Source organism: Fundulus heteroclitus, chromosome 8, assembly GCF_011125445.2.
Source record: "Fundulus heteroclitus isolate FHET01 chromosome 8, MU-UCD_Fhet_4.1, whole genome shotgun sequence".
In the NCBI taxonomy this organism is placed as follows: Eukaryota; Metazoa; Chordata; class Actinopteri; order Cyprinodontiformes; family Fundulidae; genus Fundulus; species Fundulus heteroclitus.
Window position 1 is genome coordinate 19,991,864 of NC_046368.1, and position 23,223 is coordinate 20,015,086.

The 23,223-nt window shown below is 40.0% G+C and overlaps 1 protein-coding gene across 4 annotated transcripts in view; it reads left to right on the top strand.

The window, feature by feature from the left end:
- The window catches only part of ptpn13 (protein tyrosine phosphatase non-receptor type 13), a 58,997-nt gene that overhangs the window by 17,161 nt on the left and 18,613 nt on the right, over nt 1-23,223 (top strand). For all 4 annotated transcript variants that reach the window (XM_012879767.3, XM_012879768.3, XM_012879769.3 and 1 more), the window contains exons 7-21: nt 3,045-3,659; nt 10,592-10,684; nt 11,273-11,369; nt 13,346-13,550; nt 14,146-14,220; nt 14,306-14,483; nt 14,951-15,101; nt 15,223-15,361; nt 16,853-17,005; nt 17,427-17,609; nt 17,715-17,877; nt 19,352-19,784; nt 20,763-20,869; nt 22,504-22,557; nt 23,051-23,140. In XM_012879767.3, coding sequence (XP_012735221.2) covers nt 3,045-3,659; nt 10,592-10,684; nt 11,273-11,369; nt 13,346-13,550; nt 14,146-14,220; nt 14,306-14,483; nt 14,951-15,101; nt 15,223-15,361; nt 16,853-17,005; nt 17,427-17,609; nt 17,715-17,877; nt 19,352-19,784; nt 20,763-20,869; nt 22,504-22,557; nt 23,051-23,140 — 2,736 coding nt within the window. The remainder of the gene's footprint in view (nt 1-3,044; nt 3,660-10,591; nt 10,685-11,272; nt 11,370-13,345; nt 13,551-14,145; nt 14,221-14,305; nt 14,484-14,950; nt 15,102-15,222; nt 15,362-16,852; nt 17,006-17,426; nt 17,610-17,714; nt 17,878-19,351; nt 19,785-20,762; nt 20,870-22,503; nt 22,558-23,050; nt 23,141-23,223) is intronic.

A 23,223-nucleotide genomic window follows, 5' to 3' on the forward strand; every position in this document is an offset into this window, starting at 1 on the left:
ATTAATGCTAGTCGAATGCTTTAATCATTTCTGTTTTTGTTGTTGCTTTTGTTTCATCAAAACAGGTCTCTCTTGAAAATGAGATGTTGGATCTCAATGAGAATCCCAATATAAATAAAGGTTAAATAAAAAATAAAATAAAATGAGCTGTTTATACATATACTATAAGTACAAAGCAGCTACACTGCAAAAACGGATCTAAAAATAATTAAAATGTTCTTTAAGTTAGAGTATTTATCCTTGATTTGAGCAGGTAAATAAGATTATCTGCCAATGGAATGAGTATTTTGACCCCTAAAGTAAGACAATTAGACATCCTGCACTTGAAATAGGATGTTTGAGACGAATTGTTCCTATTTTAAGTGCAAGAATCTTATTCCATTGGCAAATCATCTTATTTAGCTTCTCAAATCAAGGACAAATACACTAATTTTAAGAACATTTTAATTATTTTTAGTTCTCTTTTTGCAGTGTAAAACCGTATGTGCTGTTTAAATAGTCTAAGCAATGTTGCATTGGCATACGGAGTCATATCTACTTGACTACTTTGGTATTATTAGCCGTGATAACTTCCTATTTATACAGTCAAATGGTATTCACACTTTTTTGGAGTTATTATGGCAAGGGCATTTCTTTATTTCACAATGTGTCTACTGGTGTTCCTCAAGGTTCAGTACTGGAGCCCCGTTTACCTGTAATATAAATATGCTGAAGATTTGGTTTGATGAAGTGAAAACTATGGAAGGGGATACAGATGAACATCTAAAACTCCAGTGGATACATAACTTTATGCAAAAAGGATCTGTTTTCTTTACAGTGAGTTATAAATGAGAGTACATGTTCCTTCAAGTGTGCAAAGTTTAGTTTAGCTGAACAGATCCATGGCAGCAAGGCAAAAAAAACGCAACATATAGATCAGCATTCATCATTTATATTCTTTCGGATAGAAAAAGACCCACAAAGAACAACACACAAAAACCTCTAATTCAAACTAAATTCGGGAAAATATGACCAAACCTCCTCCTGTGGTTTTTGAGCATTCCGGCATTTCTCCAGGCCATTGAGAGGACGGCCAGAGCACAGCCATGGCTGTTATCCAGATTATGTAAGCACTGCATGATATTGATTAGATTCATATTTTTGAGTCACCAGTGAAGCTGCTGGTTTGCTGTTTCTATCAGAGCTTTGTTTGTCTTGTTGAACCCCAGACAGCCCGAGGGAAAGTACATGCAAAAGATCACTCCGTTCCTTAGTATCTTTGTTGTCATGAAGCATCTCCCTCCCTCCTTGTTTTATCTATTTAGTTTTATTAACCTTGTTTTTTAACCTAATTTTTTTCTTTTCTTTTCATGTTTTTTTTTAATTCTTTATATTTTTATATCTTAAGCACTTTGGTCACCAATATTGCGGGTGTGGAAAGGGCTATGCAAACGAATGACTAATAGATGCTATTCCAGTGGTTTCAGGTTGTAGCTTCTGCTCAGGTTTCTGATATTTTCTCTTTTCCCTTAATCGTTACTGAATACCTCCATTTCATGAACTACAGCACGTTACAAAATTATTAATAACCCTTGACCTTTTACACATTTTGTTAGAAACTCATATATTTTTATTGGATTTTACGTCATAGACCAAGAAAAAGTTATACATAATTGTAAAATTTCTTCGTGGAAGTGTGACAAACATTTAAATTCAGCCACCTTTGCTCCGATCAGAGCATTAATCAGAAAAGCAGCAAAGACCACGATAACTAAAAGACCCGCAAAGATCCTCCACTCACACTATTAACAGGATAATTATTAGCTGTGTGCACTCCAAATCTTCCCTTTTTATGAAAGAATTCCAAGAAGAAAAGATATGCTGCATAAAGCCATAAAAGCTCCTGTTTTCAGTCATATCATTGCAGACCAAATCTATAGAAGATTTGTAAAACATGGCGATGGCAGCATTACGTGGTAATGATGTATTTCCTCAACAGGAACAGGGAAGCTGGTCAGACTTAGAGGGAGGATAGATGGAAACTAATACCCAGCAATGGTAAAAGAAAGCTGGAGGCTGTGGAAAACATGAGACTGGGATGGAGGTTCACCTTCCAGCAGGACAACGACCCTGAACATACGGCTAGAGCTAATATGGAACGATTTAGATCAAATCATGTTAATGGGCTAAATTGGCCCAGTCAGCGACCAGATCTTAATCCAACTGGCAGACTTGAAGTTTGTGGTTTTCAAGGGCTATAAATACTTTTGCAACGCATTGTAGGTTGGACCAGATGATGATTCAATAACAGTATATATCGTTCGATAGACATGTGGTCCAATAGAGAAGAAAAAGGGTCAATAGGAAGTTCAATAGAACCGTTTTCTTTCCTTTTGCATTCTAGCCTCTCCTGTAGGTTAATACTAAAGTCGCTGCATCCTCCCAACCAATCACAAACGCAGACCCAGGAACCCTCCGTCACCAAGCTTTGATGCGTTTGAATTCAGTGATGGTGTTCTTTATCTAAAAAAAGGTCATTAAGCATCAGCATAAAAAGGGCCAGGGCTGCACTTAAAATATGCTTTGAATTTTTTGATAATTATCAGTGTGATTTCTATTTTATCGATATGCTTTTTCTTCTTTATTGTCCAGCCCTAATTGTACGTCTGTAACCCATATGGCAGTGACACTTTTTTAGTTGCACAGCTGAAAAATATGCATTGCAAGATTTCCACGTTAGGTCTTTAACTGGCAACCTGTGTGCCCAGCTCTGAACCAGAGCTTTGACTCCTGTCCATGACTATTGATTATGTCATGGATGGATAAAGGAATGGAAAATGTGTTGTTCTTATCAGGTCTGAAATATCAAGTAAAGAAAATTGGGGACATTTCTGCAGATTTGAGAAAATGAGGTAGTCGGTGGCAAAGCTGAATGCATGTATGTTTTCTTTTTTATGGCTGTCTGTAGGATGTTGTGGACAATTTAAAGAATGAGGCATTTTTAACAATTTGACTGGCGGAGGTATATCTGTGCGCTCTTAAATTAATGACATTTCCTTTCTCAGGGAGGAGTGCCGCCCCCAGAGTTTTGGAGCGCTACAAAGCCAGAACCCAGGAGCAAACGGCTCTTAACCGGGGCCTCAGTCGTTCCATGGGCTCGCTGCCGATACAGGATTTGCTGAAAGGGGACGACGGCGCAGCGCCCCATAATTCCCACTCTGACTCTCCCACAGAACTCTACCCCAAGCCTCCCTCACTCCAGCACCAGCTTTCCTCTCCGTATCTGCACCCTTTCCCCCCGCAGATGCAGAGCCGGCCCGTGGAGCTGGACCGCAGGTCTTTACCCTACCACGTTACGGACAGGGGGCCGAGTCAGCCCAGAAAGACCTGGGCTTCCTCTGTGGACTTGGCGTACATGGACCCAGAAGCGCTTCGTTTCGGAGCTCTGGAAGACGCCCGGAGAGGCAGCAGCGCCTTGAGCACGCATTCTGTGGGCAGGAGGAAATCGCCGCTGTCTGTGCCCAGGGAGGTGGACTCTCGGTTCTCTGAGTTCGGCGGGCTGAAGAACCGGGCGCCTCAACACTTCTCAGCCCTGTCCGTTGGCTCTGGGCTCCCTACTGCATACGACAGGATGAAGGAAAGACAGAGGAAGCTGGAGGCACTACAACAAGCAGTCAACGGTGAGTAGTGCTGCCATAACTGCAGTGGATGTGTGTAGCACTGTTCTCTATGCAGCCGGTGTAGGTACCAGGTACGTCCCGATGACATCAATTATATGGCAACTCCCCTCAAACAAACTACCTTACGCCCGCGGTCTCCAATTGTTACAAATCAATTTTATTTAGTTAATATACGGTTATTTTCCAGTAACTTAATCGAGGCATGAAAACTTTTAACATCATTTTGGAATGCTTCTGTGGTAGCCTGACAATTTAATTGGTAATTGTGCAGGATCAAAATTACATTTTAAGAGAAATTTCATTCCTCCAATTTAAAAAAAAAAAAAAAAAAAAGTTGTGAAGGGAGACTAAACCATAAACTCTTTTAATTTTTAATGAAAGTCTGCAGCCAATATAATTTTATCACGGCATTCATCACTTTAAAATCAATAACGTTTATTCCTCCTTTTTCTACTGATATTACTTTTGTGATCACAATTTTTTTATTATTCCAGATGAAATTGTGACAATATTCTTCCAAAAATTGAGTCAATATTTGTTGATTTTTTTTGTAAAATGGCTTGAATATTTGTTTGATCATTTTTAGTGTGGTCCTTATGTTAATCATTATACCTAAATATTTTACCTAATTTTTATCAATTAAAGTGGGTTGATTATTTTGAATTGCTGAGATTTCACATTTTTCTATGTTCATCTTTAAGCCTGAAGCTTTTGAGAAAAAAGAAACCGCTAAATTAACAAAATAAAATTGATTCCTTACAAATGCAGACCGCGGGCTCAATGTAGTTTGTTTGAGTGGCGTTGCCATAAAGTGACGTCATCGGGAGGCGCAGGGACCATGGCGAATTTCTTCGTAAATTTGCCATTTACGAACCACCGCAACCCCACTCTCGAATAAAACCTACACCCCGCTATAATTACTTTAGTAAGTTGTCCAGACCAATCACAATGTTTTGCGTAATTGTGCAAACGTTAAACCAATCATATGGCACACTGTTTGAATCAGTCCAGATCCTTGGGTTCAGTACAAGGCAGGAATATCCTGATAACTTCAAGTTAAGAGGGTATTCAAAGAACGCAGAAAGAGCGCTTCACTTTGAGAAGATATTAGTGGTATTTACTCTATACTTGTGTTGTATTTGTACATGTAGAGTGTTTAATCATTACTGATGGTGTTTGCTATCACTCTTTTTCTACAGGAAAAAACACTATCTTCAAAGCTGTCGTCATCATGTGATTTAAAAACAATCAGACTTTTGCTAAAGGGGCATTTTATAAAGCTACAAAATGGTGTCAGGATGCCAGCCAGCAATGAAGCTCTGTGTTTGAGACGCTTATCTTTATCTTAAGTACTACGTCACCCTAAAACCAACACGCTCTGTTACTGTATCTGTGCACAGCTGGTAAACGGAGGCCGTGTTAAAACTGTCTCTGTTGAAACGCTGAACCTCTACAGCATGGCTTTTCAAAAGAACCAGACCTTTTATTTAGTTTAGTTTTTTTCTTGTTCATAGTTCAAACTCATTCCTTCCTCTGGCCATGTAAATAAATACATAAGGTGGTTTTCTCTAACCATTTAACTATCACTCTGCGAGCCTTCTGAGATTAATCAGTCCCTTTTTTTTTTTTATCAGCATCACTGTAAGTTCTTCCAACACCCTTGCCTTGAAGACAGGATGTCCTTTATTTCCTGCTTTAGGTTTTTTTTTTTTTTTTCCTAAAGTGATTTTGCCACTCTGAACGCTTCTAGACTTCCACACCAAGGGTCTGTAACATTTGGTATAAATGGATGTTTTGCATCTTTCTTTACATAATAATCTGATAATTCCTCAGGATTGTTCTTGGAGGATTTTTCATTTTTTCCACACTTTATAGCATCATACCTTTTTTTTGTTTTGTTGGAAGTTCCTATCAGTTGTCTGTTCTTGTTAAAGTAATGTTCAATAACTGAGAATCTAGTGGCTCTTTAGCCAACATACAGGGAAAAGCTTTTGTCAGCATCTTCTGTCTGTTGTCATCGGCGACACATCGCATGAAAACAGTTTTCGGGCTCAAATGACACATAACCAGTCTTTCACCTCATCCCTTTTTTTAAATACCTGCATTGCGTCACATCACTCAAAGCACATGCTTTGTCACGAGTATTGCACAATTTGGGGGTTTCTTGAGAAACATCATACCGAGGTCGTGTTGTTATTTTGTAACGAGGGTTCAGCAGAACGTTGTCGGGACATGAAGCGTGGTCCTCAGCGTTTCTAGCTAGAACAGCGCCGTTATCTTTTGCACCATCCCTGAACAATGAATGTTTTTAGATCAGTAGATTGTTTTAAAAGAATGGGGGCTACAAACTAGAAAGTGTAATGAATTAGGTAATTAAAGCTGGCTATATATATATATATATATATATATATATATATATATATATATATATATATATATATATATATATATATATATATATATATATATATATATATATATATATATATATATATATATATATATATATATATATGGAGAGAAACGCTGACCACAGGGGGATGATGTGAGCAGCAAGGCACTTGGATTCATTACCAGCTGTGTATACGAGCGGAGCTGCTGTGTGGGTTCAGAGCTGGCCACTGGCTTCAACGGAGTATCATTTGCGCTGGCAGTGTTTAGACAGTGAGTCAGTGGCACGACGGTTGCCCAATTGACTGACTCTAATTAAAGGACATCATAATTCTAGTCTGTACCGTATTGTCACACATGTTTTATACATCGCTGTTCCTCTGACACACCTTTTTGTTGCTTAGGCAAAGCACGGTCGTTGCAGCGGTGCATTTTCTTGGTATCCGGCCCCCAGAGTTTTATGTCGCTCTCAAAGGCTTGTTGGATTCTTGGTAAAAGCTCCAAAGGGAGGCTGCCTGAACACACCGGCTCACTTGTACCTGTGTGGGTTTGAAGGCCATCTGGTGAAGGTGGAGAAGCGCAAAGGTTCAAACGAGACTGTCTTGTGTCTCTACTTTCCTTCCCTTTGTTCTGCCAGCAATATTTTTTGATCCACAGCGAGGGTTGCCTCTCTTTCCAACTCTTCTTGCTTGCCTTTTAAATAATTGGAGGGATATTGATGCAACCTAAAGTTTTAACGACAGGACTCATTCCTGTATGCACAACAAGCTAAGAAAGAAAACGTTATGGTCTCTAGGTTTTCCCGACTTCTCAATATTCCTTTTTATCATTAAACTGGCTCTGAAAAGTACTCATTTATTTGTTTGTTTTTTTTCTTCTTCAAATTTCTATGCAGATTTATGTTTTACGCCATAACCCTAATTCTTTTATGGTGCTAAAATATTAAACAGAGAAACATACAGATAGATGTTGAACACCCGTCGTTTCTATTACGACCTGCTCTAATCTCACCACATTTTCAAGCAACAGTTTCACTGCAAAAATGGAACTAAAAGTAAGTAAAATGTTCTTAAAATTAGTACATTTGTCCTCGATTTGAGCAGGTTAATAAGATGATTTGCCAATGGAACAAGAATTTTGCACTTAAAATAGGAACAACTCATCTCCATCATCTTATTTCAAGTCCAGGATGTCTAATTATCTTATTTTAGGGGTCAAAATACTCATTCCACTGGCAGATAATCTTATTTACCTGCTCAAATCAAGGACAAATACACTAACTTTAAGAACATTTTACTTATTTTTAGATCCATTTTTGCAGTGTTCCCTTAATAATAAAGTTGATTGAAGATGTTACCACAAATGAGCCATTTTAAATGAAAAATGAGAAGACAAAAAACACCCAAGATGCAAAACGGTATTTCCACTGGGCAGCTGGTGACGTTGTCTCCATGCAGCCGTAGTTTCTAAATAGTTTTTTTTTTATGATGGAGCTATGAGGTTCCTTACCCACAAGCTATTTCAGGTTCTCGGACTGTCAAAATGGAAAGAGTTGGTGAAGAATCTGGCACAGGCTCCCGACCAGCCTGGCCGATGCAGTAAATGTCCACAGCTGTAGGAGGTGACGGAGGAGCGCATCAAATGCAGGCGTGAGCGCCAGGCCCAGGGTTTGATGCGGAGGTGAAAGTATAGCTGTGATGTGATGCACAGCTGATATTTTTTTATTTTCATCATAGTAGAGATAGTGCAATCATCTGTTCAGAGTTTTGCAGCTTGAGTTATTGCAGTTCATTGCTCAAAATATACAAACTGTTACATTTAAAGGATTAGATGTTTATGTTTAAAATATCAACTATTTGAGGATGTTTTCTTGCTTAGGTTTTTTTTTTTTTTTTTACTTCCCACATAGCTTCTCCTCTTTCTTTGTGCAAGTTTTCATGTTGTCCACTTTGCCTCTGTGTCGTGGGGCATGTTTCTACCTGGCCACCTCTTTGTCTTCCAGCACCCAGACAACTCCAGCCCCTTCCCCCCACCTCTCTGCCCCAAAAATGCTTTAGACTTCAGTGAGTAGAAACTTTTCCTCGCAGACCCTGACGCTGTAATTGGAGTCATGCATAGCGGATGAGGGAATTCCTGAGATTATTGGACTTTTCCGACTCCTGGCAGCAGGTTGTGCTTCTTTGAGCCGAGGTCGGTATCAGCGTGGAAAACAATCAAAAGGAGACGTCTGAAATGAGAGGGGATGGGGAATGTTTCTGTGTAAGGGCATGACTTTGTCTTAAACCCCCTGCTTTGAAGATGTTACAGTAGAAAATGTTAGGACATGTTTAAAAGGTGACACACATTAAACATTTTGCAATAATTCAAGTAATTCCTCCTAAATCCTATTCAAAAGACCACTAAAATATACCAGACATGTTGTGGGTTCTCTAAACGGACAAAGACTCATTAATAGATGCTTAAACGTCAATTTAGATGAAACCAAAAAAGATTATTTGTATTAATTTGATCTTGTGGTGACACAATGAAGTTACCTGACTCCGCCAGATAGATTTGCTCCGCATATCCATCTGGAAACCTTCCGTTGAAGTAATTTTGGGAAGGGGCGAAAATACTGGTTAGCTGATTGGCCTATGTTGGTGATAGACGGGCCAAATGAACCAATCAGATTCGTCACTCTGTTACGAGCGACGACGAAAACACAACCACAAGCCAAGCTACTGTTGCTGCTGCAGGTAAAGGCTCGTTAGCTCAGCAAAGAAATACTCTGTAATTCCGATAAAACTTGCTCGATAGCCACGCTAACGCTAGTTTCATCGGCTGAAGCCGCCATGTTCTTTAGACTGAACTGTCGCGCTTCTCGTTGCGTCACACCTCAACCCGCCTCAAAGCCAACTCTGATTGGACGTTCGTTTGGTGAACGGCTCCAAATTTTCTTTAACGGAGAGTAGCTAGACTGATCTGCGAGTGAAACCTTGAAAGCTCGCGAGATCAGGATGGTCTCACGAGGCTAACAATGAAGTGCTTTTCCAGATAACCTCTTTTTGACCTTTTATTGTGAGCAGCTTCCAGCACCCAACTTGCCAGCTGTAGTTTTTAAAATCACATTCACTTAAAAGGTGGATATGCTTTAGTTTCCACCAGGAGACTAAGTGGTTGAGCCAGCAGACCTTGTAGTGCACAGTAAAAGGTGGGAGAGCAGTGCAACGTCGCTGTTTTCTCTGTACAGAAGTAAAAAAATAAATAAAATAAAATACTTTGAACCTTGTTGGAAGATTTTAACATTTTTAAACGACAAGCTATTAAGACCTCAGAACACCTTGTTATCCGCTATCAACTATTTCCCCTAAATGGTCTCTTCATTAAAATGTCAAATAAGTTGGACTTTTTGGATACATTTTTGTGGTAGGAAAGAAAAAAAAAAAGCACTTTTTTTGTTAGGAACTAAATGGGGTTTAATGCTTTCTCTGCATTATATTTTTTTTCTTCACCCATTAGGTTTTTAAAGAGCTGCCATATCAGGTTGTCTGGGCAAGTGACTGCATGTGTGGGTAACTGCATGAGTCTGTGTCGATTTTTGAGAACGCACAGGTTTTTTTAACAGCATGGGAAAAGTGCACAAAGGAGCTAGTCTCTGTACCTTTTTTTTTTTTTTAAATTGTGAGATTGTGTAAAAGGAACTTGTGACTCACTTCAGCAGAGGATGGGGAAAACTATTTTAGGCGACCGTCTGACCTGTCCTTCTGCCTCCTGGTATCACTGTAGCTGCCGCTGGCCTCCAGTGCATTTCCTCTAAGGTGTTTGCCGAAGGCCGTCGTCATCGGGTTAGAGAAGGGAGCTCTGCTGTATTGTGAAACTGAAATGAAGGTTTTTGAGCAGCGGCGCCTGAGGAATGTGGCTCATTTGGGCTATGCGGCTGACACCGAGGAGCAGGACTTTCAGGTTCTGAGCACTGAGCAGAAAAACACATGACAGTTGAGTTAGGGTTCAAAGTCTGTTTATGTTTTCTTCTCACTGCCGAGTGAAGTTCATCGCTGAGTTTATGAAGCAAGAAACTGTGAAGCCCGTCTCTGCTTGCTGTGGTTCTACCAGTCAGGCAAGACAAAGGCTGACGAAGAACCTGACTAGAGACACGCCTGAATGAGTGAATCCTCCTTCCTGTGGAGTTACATATGCCTTTTTACTGGTAGTGTCCACCAACAGCATGACTAATACCTGTATTTGTTCCTCGTTGTACCGTCTTGTTCAATGTTCTCAGAAGTATAAATGGTCTCTGTAAAAATAAGCATGTATGCTGTCAAATTCCCATTATAACATGATGGGGAGGGGGGAGTTGTTATGGTGTTTTTTTTTCTGTGTGGTGTGGCATTGGAAGGCAATCGGCTTCAACCTAACAAAAAAAAAATCATCAAACATGTCAGTGTAACCGTTACGAAGCATTGCATGCATGATGGTTGTGTTTTTTCCCCCCCATTTAATCCACAATCTGTAGGTTACGATTGATTTTGATTTTAATGAGAAAAATGTTTTCATGCTTTCAGACCCTGTCCACACCCACCAAAGGTACCACAGTGATTACAGCTCATCCAGTGAAAGCCCATCAGTGGCCTCTTCAGATCCAGACTACAGGCAAGGTAACCAATATCATTAAGTCTTTCATATTTCATACAGTGTCGTGCACACAATCATTTCTTAATCTATTCATATACTGGATGTTTACATACACAGAATAAAAATATAATTTGTCCTCTCTGAATTCCTCTTTTAGCTCAGTTAGGAACACTGAAATTATTTCTGTTTACACAAACACCCGGATGATTGGACATTTTTCTTAGAGTACTTTTGAATAATCTCTAAATTCAGGTAGTTTTCTTGCAATAAGACAACATACTGTTGTGTTCCCGAGCCCGTTTCAGATTCATTACACTGGGAAAACTAGAATCATAGTTACGAGGACATAGAAACAATATTTCATTGGTCCAAGTCTGCTGCTCTAATGCGATGTCACTTTCTACACACATTCGGAGCAAGTCAGCAGATGTTATTCATGCCCGTGGTTTTACCTGACTTAAGTGTTCTGTAACCACCGTTCTGCTCAGACGTGTTCATGCAAGTTTAATCACATCAGGTCGTGGGTGTCAGGAGGGGTGTGTTGGATTGATAAAACTAAATGTGGTGCTTTGTGCTCGCCTGTGCAGCTAATATTCCCACATCTCTCGCAGCTAAGAAACCGGGTGAGGTGACAAGGTACGGCTCCCAGCTGGCGCTTGCAGAACACGACGCCCTGTCACTGAGAAGCCACAACTCGCAGAGACACAGGTAATAAACACAGGCCGACTGCAGCTGTGTGTCAGTGCGGGCATTGTCCTTCACAAATTGACACAATGGAAGTTACTGCTGCTTGGTTTTCCTCAGCTCAAGATCTTAGCAGACGTTTCGCTCTGGTCCTTTTCACCAACCCCCCCTGCTCTGTAAAACCGACGTTTTACGTCGGGGGGGAAAAAAATGTGGAAAAACACTTAAGTAGACATAACAACCGCGTCCACAGCAGAAAAACAAAGAAGCAAAGTGCAAGTCGGTCTGTTGTCTGTAAAATGTGTGTCCACAGTTTTGCAATCTTTACACAGTTTATTTCTTTTGTTGACAAAGCACATGTACAAGGAGAAATCCAGTGTTTCTGCAAATCCACCAGTGATATAAAAGCAGGTCACCATTACTTGAGCTTACGATCCATCTATCTGTGACATGTAACTGAACCTCTACTGCAACTAAACCACAACATGCAGCTAAAGCACTACACGCTACTAAAGCCCGACATGCAGCTAAAGCGTTACATGCAGCTAAAGCGCTACATGCAGCTAAAGCGTTACATGCAGCTAAAGCGTTACATGCAGCTAAAGCGTTACATGCAGCTAAAGCGGGACATGCAGCTAAAGCGGGACATGCAGCTAAAGCGGGACATGCAGCTAAAGCGGGGCATGCAGCTAAAGCGGGGCATGCAGCTAAAGCGGGGCATGCAGCTAAAGCGGGGCATGCAGCTAAAGCGGGACATGCAGCTAAAGCGGGGCATGCAGCTAAAGCGGGGCATGCAGCTAAAGCGGGACATGCAGCTAAAGCGGGACATGCAGCTAAAGGGAGACATGCAGCTAAAGAGTTACACGCAGCTAAAGCGCTACACGCAGCTAAAGCGCTACACGCAGCTAAAGCGCTACATGCAATGCCATGTTTCCCAGTGGGGATGGTGTGTCAAAGTCAATGCGTAGAGTTATCTTTCTGCTACACTTAGCATTTTGAATGTCGGCCAAAAACTTAAAGTTTGGTCTCGCCTGATCAGAGCAGTTCTTCATGTTTTCTTGGTCTCTTACGTGGTTTTGCAAACTGACGTGATTGTAAGTTGGCACCATGTGAAAAAGCTTAATCAGTCGGATTTCTTTTTTGGACATTATGTGTATACTGTAAAAACGTGTCTTAAAATGCGCATACATTTCAAAGCCAAATTAGATTTTATTTTGCTGGAGTTTATCTCTACTGACACCAGGGTGTCAGTTTGGTTCATCCTGGTTATTCTGTTACCGCAATGACACAAAACCATGCAAAGTGTCACCAATTCACACGCCTGGGTGGAGGAAAAACACAGATCCTTGAACTTTGCAAGGCATACAGCAAATGGAAACACAAGGAGGTGCAAATTCCACACACACCCAGAACCGTCTTGGTGTGAGTAACTCTGCTCCCGGATATACTTAACCTCATCTTTTTTCTTGTTTACGTTTAGGTAAATTAATATTGGGAAGTCAGAATATTTTGGTTAAATAGTAATTTAAAAATTTTAGTGCATGAATGCTTGAAAATGCATACAGGAGCATTTTTTGTCATGAAAAAAGGTGTGCGTGTGTTAATTAATCTTTTTGTTGATGATGTGCTAGTATCTGCCCTGCCAACCCTCCAGGGAGCAGAGCAGCGTCAGACAAAGCTGTCCCATTTAGCTCCTCTGTGCCAACCGCAGCTGGTGTGGCACAGCAGGATCGGCCTCATGCTTCAGTTGTGAGGTCATCTGATGTGACATTCACATTCAGTCCTCTTGATCTCTCTAATCTCTGGCATCACAGGCCTGAACAGCCTCTGTTGCTATGCCTTCTCCCAGAGGAGGAATCATTTCTCATCTGTCCCTCTGCAGCTCCCCATCCCTGCTGGGGTGACAGAACATTTCAGCAGTTTGTGTCAACAAACCATTGAGCCACAAGCATCACGCGTTAAACTGCAGAGTTTTGCAGCTAACATTTGCTTCCCTTCAGGCAAAATGAGGGTACAGCTGATGAAAGCCCTGAGATGCTCCTCCAGAGGCAAGAGGAGGAGGTGCAGCGACTGCAGACGCAACTGGCCAATAGGCTGTCCAGGGCCAACTTCTACCCTGCAGACGAGCCCCTGCTCCAACCCCATGCTACAGCACTTGACCTTCAAGACCCTCTTTACACTCCCTTATCACTCCGCAAAAACAAGGTTGGTGTACTTTGTGACTCAGCGCGTAAAGCTGTGCTCCAAAAGAGAAAAATGTAATCCATCATAAAGACAGCTTGTAAGATACTAATCCAGAAAGCCCAATAAAAGCCATAATTTACACAACTCTCACTGCAGTTTAAACTCCCTACATGCAAGCAGCTTGTTTATAAAGCAGTTTTTGATGATGCACGTACAAATTGAACTTGCATAAGCTCACTGGCAACCAACTTATTGACTCTGCTCATTTGATGTTGTGCAAACGCAAACTGCCAAGTGCAGCGCTTAATTTATACCTGCCTCTGTGGGGTTAATCGTAAATACGCGGGACGTGTGTGAATTTTGGGGTTGGCTCAGATTTATTTTGTCTATTAGAGCAAGTTTTGTAAAAAATGTTAGATGGTAAATGTGTGAACAAATTTACTGATGTTGGCAACAAAACCTCAAATGTTATGGGATTTTGTAATACTAGAAGCTTGCTTATTCACGCATCTATGTGGGAGACGTTGAAAAATATGATGCCATAATACCTTCATAAATATGAACTGTTTGGATATAACGAGCGAATAAACTTTGCTTTTTCTCTGTGCGACAACAGAACTCTCTTGGGCCCGAGTTTGTGAAGATGGCCAGTGAGCCGCCCGTAACCTTAAGCGTGCCTTCGTCGATCATGGTGAGGATTCAACTCTGCTCCTGCTTGAAATCCGAGTTTTGTTATCATTTCTTTGACCGCAGCTCCGACTGTGTTTCATCCCTAGCAACAGAAACGGGGCAAGGTGGAAGAAGTGCAGAGGAAGGTGGGTGTTGTGCTCCTAAATGGACAAAAAGTGGAGCTGGGCTGTGACCTTAAGGCGGTTTGTAAAGACGTTTTCGACATGGTGGTCGCGCACATCGGCCTTGTGGAGCACCACCTCTTCGGCCTTGCATACCTCAAAGGTAATTTAATACATTTTAGTATTTATTTACTTTATTTACACCTGTCTTGTGTGAGATCTACTATCTTCTTTACATTCTGACTAAAATTATTCTCTTAAGTGCGAACATATGATGTCTTACAACCTTATTGACTTTAGCGGCTTTAGCATTTTCACATTTGACTACATGACAAACATCAGGAAATTTAAAAGGAAAATTACCTGATGTAACAGCACAAAGTAGTACATAAATTTCGATTTAACTGATGAATGGTTTTCAGCATTTTGGCGAATAAAAATCCAGAAAGCGTTGTAAGATCTGTATTTGTTTCCGCCCTCTTCACTTGAGATTGTTGATGGCGATCCCGCTCACTCACCAGTTCTGCCGATCACATAAATCCCAGTTATGGGGAACTGAGACTTTTCTACAACACTACATACATTTTTTTTATAGCCTGATTTTTAATCCTTCAAAAACCTGCCACACAGACACTGAGTTTTTCTTCGTTGAGCCCGATGCCAAACTTACCAAAGTGGCTCCTGATGGATGGAAGGAGGACCCCAAGAAACGAAGATCCGACGTGCCTTTTAACCTTTTCTTGCGCATCAAATTCTTTCACGATGATGTCAACCTCATACAGTGAGTGCAATCATTCTTGTTGTGAGTGAATGACTCTTCTGTTTAATTTGCTTTTCTCTGTTAGAACTAAAGCATTACATCTCAAGATCAATTCGACGCTTCTTGTCTTTGTGCTAAACAGGCACGCTTTGACCAAACATCAGTACTACCTACAGCTGAGGAAGGATATCTTGGAGGAGAGGATGCGCTGTAATACAGAAAACGCCATGCTGCTGGCTTCAGTGGCCCTGCAGGCTGAATTTGGCGACTACCAACCTGAGGTACCCAAGATCTTCTTTCAGTAGTTGAGTTGCACATGTAAACTGAAAGACATGTTCATATCTGTGTCTAAATATACGGCTGGTACAAGTATTTATCAATTATTTCTGTAACTTTATTTCAAAAGGAGCAATTAACGTGAAATTCTAACCACATCCCATTTACACATGCAAAGAAATCAAACCATCCATAGCTATAAAATGTGTAACGAAATGAATGGGGGTGGGAAACTATTGAACACATGAAAAAAAGAGAGTTAAAGAAAGGCACATAACGTCATAGCACAGGCTAAGATCTGTAATTAAGCAGTCTTTCTACTTAGTGTGGATTAATATAAGCTGGTTCACTCCTAAAAAATGCTAATGTTTCACGCAACAGAGTCAAAAAACTTCTCGTGAGAGTTGCCCAACAGACAAGGACCACTAGTGGAGAGCTTCAGCTAATGGCCTGACCTGAATATTATAGGCAATCTATAGTCGAGTTCATAGAAGCGGCCCATGAAACAATCAAGATTTGAAGACTGTTAGTATGAAAGAATGGGCCAAAACAGCACCTGAGCAAATGCATGCAACCAGTTTCTCCATACAGGAGGCAGCTTAGAAAGAAAGAAATCGTTATTTCTCATTGCAGTCGTACATTACAAGTGTTCTGCATTTAACCCACCCTTAAAGGAGCAGTGGGCAGCTTTTCACAGCCCCCAGGGAGCAACCAGGGGCTAAGGGTCTTGCTCGGGGACCCATAGTGGCAGTCTGCAGGGTTCTTGGCACCTGAACTGGGTTCTTGCAACCTTCTCAGAACTCAAGCGTGCTGCTTTTACCTCTAGGCCACCACTCCCCCAGCGGGGTAGAAGCTGTCACTACCAACAAAGCCTTTTTACGATGTGTTAAATACATTTCAGTTAACACTTTCAATACAATTCCTTTTATCATTGCATTTATTACACATAACTTGAATTTATGGAAATAAATGGTTTAATCTCTTTGCATGTGTGGATGGGACGGATTTTTACCAACATTAGAGTCAATGCCACCTTCAGAGATATGTTACCAAGTTTATACTATTACTGCTCAAATAAATACAGGGAACACCCTTAAACAACACAACGTAACTCCTAGTGCTCCCTTTATTTTTTTTTAACAGTATATTTAATTAATCTCATCTACTCTAATCTATCTATCTAAGATTACCTTTACCTGTTAATAACATATATATATATAGTATATCCTTCTTATTCTAAGAACATTAATATATAATATATTATATATATATATATATATATAGAGATATATATAGTTATATAATCTATATATATATATACTATATATATATATTATATATTAGTTATCTATATATAGTATATATTTATATATATATTATATAATTTATATTATATATATATATATTATTAATGTTCTTAGAATAAGAAGGAAGTGTGTTTAGTTAAATGAAAGAAAATTATTTTCAAAATCAAATGGTTAATGTCTGTATCGCAGCTTTATGGGAAGACCTATTTCAGACTGGAGCACTACCTGCCGGTGTCCGTCTTGGATAAGGTGGACCACACGACTCTTCGGGAACAACTGCCTAAACTCCACAGTAATTATTATGGAGCATCAGAATCAGAGGCAGAGTTTGAGTTCCTCAAGGTAAGCACAAAACGAACTAAGTCTTCAGGACTACAATTAGCCCTAGTTTCTTTTTTATTATTATTTGTGTTTGGTATTTAGTGCTTATAAAGTAGTGTATTAATTACTGAATGCTGAATTTAAAATGTGTTACCCATTGGAATTTATAATATAGCAGAGCACAAAAAGATTAAACAGAATACTAAATCACACAATGCTAGTATTCATAAATTTTGATGATGTAAAAAAAAAAATTATATTGCTGTATATGAGCAATTGTTATTATAAATAAGTTTATTTTTCTTTAGTTAGGTCTATTTGGCTTTTTTTGTGTACAGGTTTTTTTTTGTCATGATGTAGAACTTACTGTTTATTTTTTCTTGTTTGTTGTTTTAATTTAAGGGGTAGTCAACATTTAGGAACACTGTTGTTTTTCTTCCAGGTGAGCCAGAGGCTGACTGAGTACGGAGTCCATTTCCATCGAGTGCTTCCAGAGAAGAGGTCCCAAACGGGCATCATGCTGGGGGTCTACTCCAAAGGCGTGCTCATTTTTGACGTGCTCAATGGAAACCGATCCCCGGTGCTGAGGTTCCCCTGGAGGGAGACCAAGAAGATTTCCTTTGCAGTGCGCACCTTTCTCCTTTTTTTTTTTTGTATATCTATAAATAATTTTTTTTCCTGGAAATATTAGATTAAATGTTTCTCGTTGTTAATTTCTTTCCCCCTCAAGAAAAAGAAGATATGCCTTCAGAACACTTCGGATGAAATTAAACACATTTTCCAGACCGACAGCAACAGGACGTGTCAGTATCTGCTGCAGCTGAGCTCCGACCAGCACAAGTTTCACCTGCAGACAAAGGCGCGCCAAAGCAGCCAGGAGCTGCAGGATCTCGGTACGTCGGAAGCAGGCAGTCACGCACTTCTGTGTGGGTAGAGTTTACCAACCCCTCTGGCAAGCCTGATATGTTAATTTGTAGCTGTACAGACAGGAACGCGTGTTATTGTTTGCGGACACAACTTTTAAACTGTATTATCGCAGCTTCAGTGAACCGGTGAGAGGGAAGGCCGATCAAAGCAGCGATTCCAGAACGTGATTTTAAGAAGCGGTGAAATCACTCTTCACTAAACATTAATCTCAGATCGTTTCCCCACTGGTTGTTGTTTGACAGATAATCACTTCAATCTTTGTGGAAATGGCTAACTATAATGAATGAAACAGAGAGAGAGAGGGAAAAAAAGAGGTGCTGAAAATAAAATGTTGTTTATCAGGAATAACTATAATTTTTTTCCAGCAATTACACATAACTTAAGCACAATTAAATCAAACTTTATGGAAAGTTCCAAAAAAAGTAAAAAAACAAAGCAACTGGACTTGTTTTCCGTAGTTGAAGACGTTTCGCTTCCTCTCCAGAAAGCTTTCTCAATTCAAAAAGTCTGGAGTAATGTGGAGTACCAAGCTTTATAATACTGCCCAAAACAGTAGTATATTGAGAAAGCTTCCTGGAGAGGAAGTGAAATGTCTTCAACTACGGAAAACAAGTCCAGTTGCTTTGTTTTTTACTTTTTTTGGAATGACCATGACCTGGATGACTGAGAATCTTCACCAGCATTTATAGAAAGTTGTAACAAGAACAAACTTCAAGCAAAGTTAGCTGTTTCCTTTTGTACTTTGGTTTTGATGTGAGAGTAGAGAGACCCGGTCAGGAATCCTACAGGTTTTACAAACAGATTTAAAGCAACTTTAAAGTTGGGTGAAGCTTGGACCATAAAGAATAAAAACGGAAACCTGTGTCGCAGAGCTACGTTAACCAACTATTACATCCTGGAGTTTGTGATTGTTTCAATTCACACCCCATAACACAACTGCTGTAAAAAACGTTGTTTTTAAGTCTTGAACATGAGCGTTTACCCTCTTTTGCCTCCGCTTCATTTGATTTGTAACACACTGATATTCAACATGTGCGGCTTATCCTGTTGTATAATTAAAGGTCAACAGGAAATATGACCTGCAGAGGAGTTCATACTGAGAAGTAATTGAAATAAAAGGCCGGGAATATTCAACTCAGCAGGAATTATTTAAAACCCAATATTAGCTTCACCCCCAAAGGTTTAGGGTACTTTCAATAGTACTAACTTCCAGCTAGGGCTATTTATCAAGGGTAAATTTCTACCCTTGTAATCTTATTTGGTGCTGGTTTCTATAGTAGAAATGACGAGGGTTAAATAGTCCCAGAAAAGCATAATAGTTTCTGATCCTGCTGTGTCTAGAAAAAAAGCACTGTCCATCCTTTTACACAAAATGTTCTAAAGTTGGCTGTTTTACCATTGTTGAGTATATTCTGTGTTTTATGTTGCTGTTTTGATCAGAGAACTCCCCCTTGAGCGGCGTGCAGTATTCCCTCGACTCTCAGGCTGGAGACGTATCAGCCAGGATGGCGCGGCCAATCAGCTTGGCCCAGAGCTTATCGACGCGCTCCAACCCGGACCACCTGAAGAGGATCTCCTACTCCGAGGTGGCCCTCAACAAGGCGCCGTCTGGCTCAGTGTTGGTCCATGACGAGCTCCACCTTCCAGGTTACAACCCGCTGGGCTCCACCGTCTATCCCAACCCGCGGCTAATGAGTCGGTCCCACCACAACCTGGCGCAGATGCCGGAGTCGGACGAGAACCCGCTGTTGGATTTGCTGCGTTCCACAAAAAGCAGACTGAAACAGGTTCCCGTGAACCAAGCGGCTTCTGATTTCCAGCACCATCAGTGGGGAAGCTCAGACACAGACTCCGGCTCACATCATCAGGACAAGTAAGTTAATAAACAGTAAATCTTAAGAGCAGAGAGCTTGGAGATTTAAACAGATTTAAATTTTTTGCTAATTCACTTACCTAGAGGGGTTCTGCGTTTCTGTGTGTGTAGTGTCATTGAGGGCTCGTTATGTTGCCAGGGAATTCTAAATACATTAAGACAGGCCCGAACATTATATGTTAACAACTGGGTTCTAAGAAACAGTCAAATCATGAACTATATTTTGTTATCTTTCAGTCATTTGCTATTTACTTTCGCCACCTCATGGGCAATATTCTCTTGTTCAGATCCCCAATATTGAGTATAAACAGAGAGATTTGGCTCCTTGGCTTCAAACGGTGACTTTGCGGTCAGAGATTTCGGCTTTATGTTTGACCATTGTTCTGGACAAGCGGATCTCTGCAGTTGGCTCATTGAAAAAGTTAAGCTGTATTTATCAACTGCATATTCAAGCTTTTATTACTTTGTGCTCAGACTATTGCAGAGCGCTGTGTGCTGGTGTGCAGAATGCAACAGTCTCTTTTCTTACAGGTACTCAAAGGAAGTAATACATGACTGCAGTCCTGGCTTCTCGCAGTCCGTTTTGAAATAAACTTTTATTATTGGCTTTTAACGTTTGTCCCGGCATATTTGTATAGTTTACTAAGTATTTACACTCTGGTCAAACAACCAGTTCCTATGAAAAACTTTTAAGATCTAAACTTAAGGTTCTGCGGTGGCGGTACCAAAACTGTGGAACAGTTTGCCAATTACTAAAAGGATGGCTGACTGCTGAGTCTTTAAAATCAATGTTTAAGACTCAATTGTATCTGGCTTTTAATTCTCTTGTTCTGAAACCTTGTTAGAGCAGATGGGCTTTCCTTATTTTAATGTATTTTTCCTCTCTTTCAGGGATTTCTAAAGCACTTTGGTAAACTTTTGTTGTTTTTAATGTGCTACGTGAATAAGCTGACGTTGACTTTGTTTTCTCTTTCTCAGGTCATTGGGTGCAGTTTTCCACAGCAGCCCATCATGGCACCTCCATCAGTCTAAAAAGGAATCAGACTCTTCCTCCATTGAGGACACTGGGCAAGCATATGTTGTCGGTAAGATTGCTTTTATTAGCATGGTTAAGAATAAAAATAAAAACTGTATTATGAAGTTTTGCATGGAAAAAAAGGCTTTATTTGCTCAGACACTAGACTGGAGTTTTGTCATATCCAACAGTTACAGGGCTTAAATTAATTTTTACCACATTGCATTGGGGTAAAACCTATTTACCAACAACTGTGTGTTAAACATTCTCCATACTTAAGTTTTTTTATTACTTATATTTACATGAAACCCCTGTATTCACCAATATGGAGGACCACATGTGTCACAATTCAATATTTAAAAACAAAAAACTCATTACCTAAATATTAAATGAATTAAAAAAAATGCAGAGTTGTTTAAGTGTCTTTTTATTGTATGAGGTAAACACAAACATGTACTTTATTTAGGTATAAGAAAATATCATTATTTCTCACCTGCTGTTGCACTTTCTGAATAATTTTCTAAGTAAGTCTCGTGCATCAGTCAGTGGGCAGGCTCCCCTCAGTTCATTTATCATGAGCACAGGTTAACTAGTTAAATGTTGGTGTTTTATTAGATGAAGTTGCCTCTTGGAACAACACAGGAACGACGAAATAAATAAATATTGCCAAAGCTGCATATGGCTTTAACATTTGACAACCACCAAATTACAATTAATGAACTGAAATCATAACTATCTTATTTAATTTGAATTCTAATAAGCAGCACATTAATTTTTATTAATTTTTATTAAGTGCATTTTTTCCATGCATGTATAAACACGTATTTGACAGTTATTTACAATTTATTACTTTTTGACACGTTTGATACTCATTACTGTAGTTAAACAAAAACAAAAGCTTTACTCTACTATAAGGCAGCTGTATCCAAAGTTGGGGCCAGGATGTTGGCATGTTGTATCAAACTGAATAGCAAAAAGTCAAAATTGTAAAGCAGATTCATGCTATAAATGTAAGAAGAGCGATATAGTAGCTACAAACAGGCCAAAGCAATATGGACTTACTATGTTACATGGAGTTAGCAGAAATGCTCGTTTACTGAACCAATAGTCAGGGGTCTCTTCCACTCTTAGTTTGTGGGTTGGAAGGGGTTGGAAGTTTTTGGATTATGGTCTTGGTTCTTTGCCTACGTTACACCACAGGTTCTGTGTTGACTTTACAAGGAACCATTCAATTCAATTCAATTTTATTTATATAGCGCCAATTCATGAAACATGTCACCTTGAGGCACTTTACAAAGTCAAAATCAATCATATTATAGAGTTTGGTCAAAAAATGTCCTATATAAGGGAACTAGTTGATTGGTTCAAATTCCCGATAAGCAGCATTCACTCCTGGAGAAGAGTAGAGCCACAGGGAGAGTCTTCTGCATTGTCCATGGCTTTGCAGCAATCCCTCATACTGAGCAAGCATGAAGCGACAGTGGGAAGAAAAACTCCCCATTAACGGGAAGGAAAACCTCCAGCAGAACCAGGCTCAGTATGAACTGCTGATTATTACCTCTGTGTTTATCAAGTATATGCTTCTAAAATATATACACTAAAGTGATCTCAACAACATTTCTATTAAATCACTAAATACACAACGAAACTAAAGAGTGAATTACTGATGTTTGGAGTTTCCGATCTCTTGTGTTGTGTCCCCAGGAGTCAGTATGCACAGTTCCTCTGGAGCTCCTTCAACTCCAGCCTCTGATAACGGTATGGATGCAGCTACAGATTTGCAAAGAAAACTACTCAGCTTTTGTTTACAACTTAATGTCAGAAAAGGGTTTTACGAAACAGCATTGAAGCATGACATTTTCCCTCCCCAGTCGGTTGACCCAACATGACAGCACAATCTGGATACGAACCAAAAATGAGCGTCTGTAAATCTGTCTTATATAATACAGAAGTGAGCCTTTGTTCTTTTTCTGCTGCTGGCCCGTGGATCTGAACTTTGGCCGCAGTCCCGCCATTTAATAGCTCCATGCATGTCTCTCAGTCCTTCGTTCTCTCCGCTGTGCTAAAATATGAGTCCTTCTGCACCATTTTGTACTTGCTTAGCCACGACTTATGGTTTAGAGTGCTGTTGTTTTAATAGGTTCAGTGTACCCTGCAGTCGATCCAGCTAATTTCAAAAATGTGCATAATTCAGAGAAGGGGGAATGTCTTCTGTTAATCATAGACTCTTATTTTTTTTTATATTAAACAGATTCTTTGAAGAAAAAGCTCAACGAGCTGCCATCTCTGGAGACGGAGATCACAACTGTAAACTTGAAGAAAGATGCGAAATATGGGCTGGGTAAGCATCCATGTTCATTCATATATCCAGCTGTCATCTCTCCATTCTCAGCTGAAAAGTTTTCTATATAACATCAATGGCTT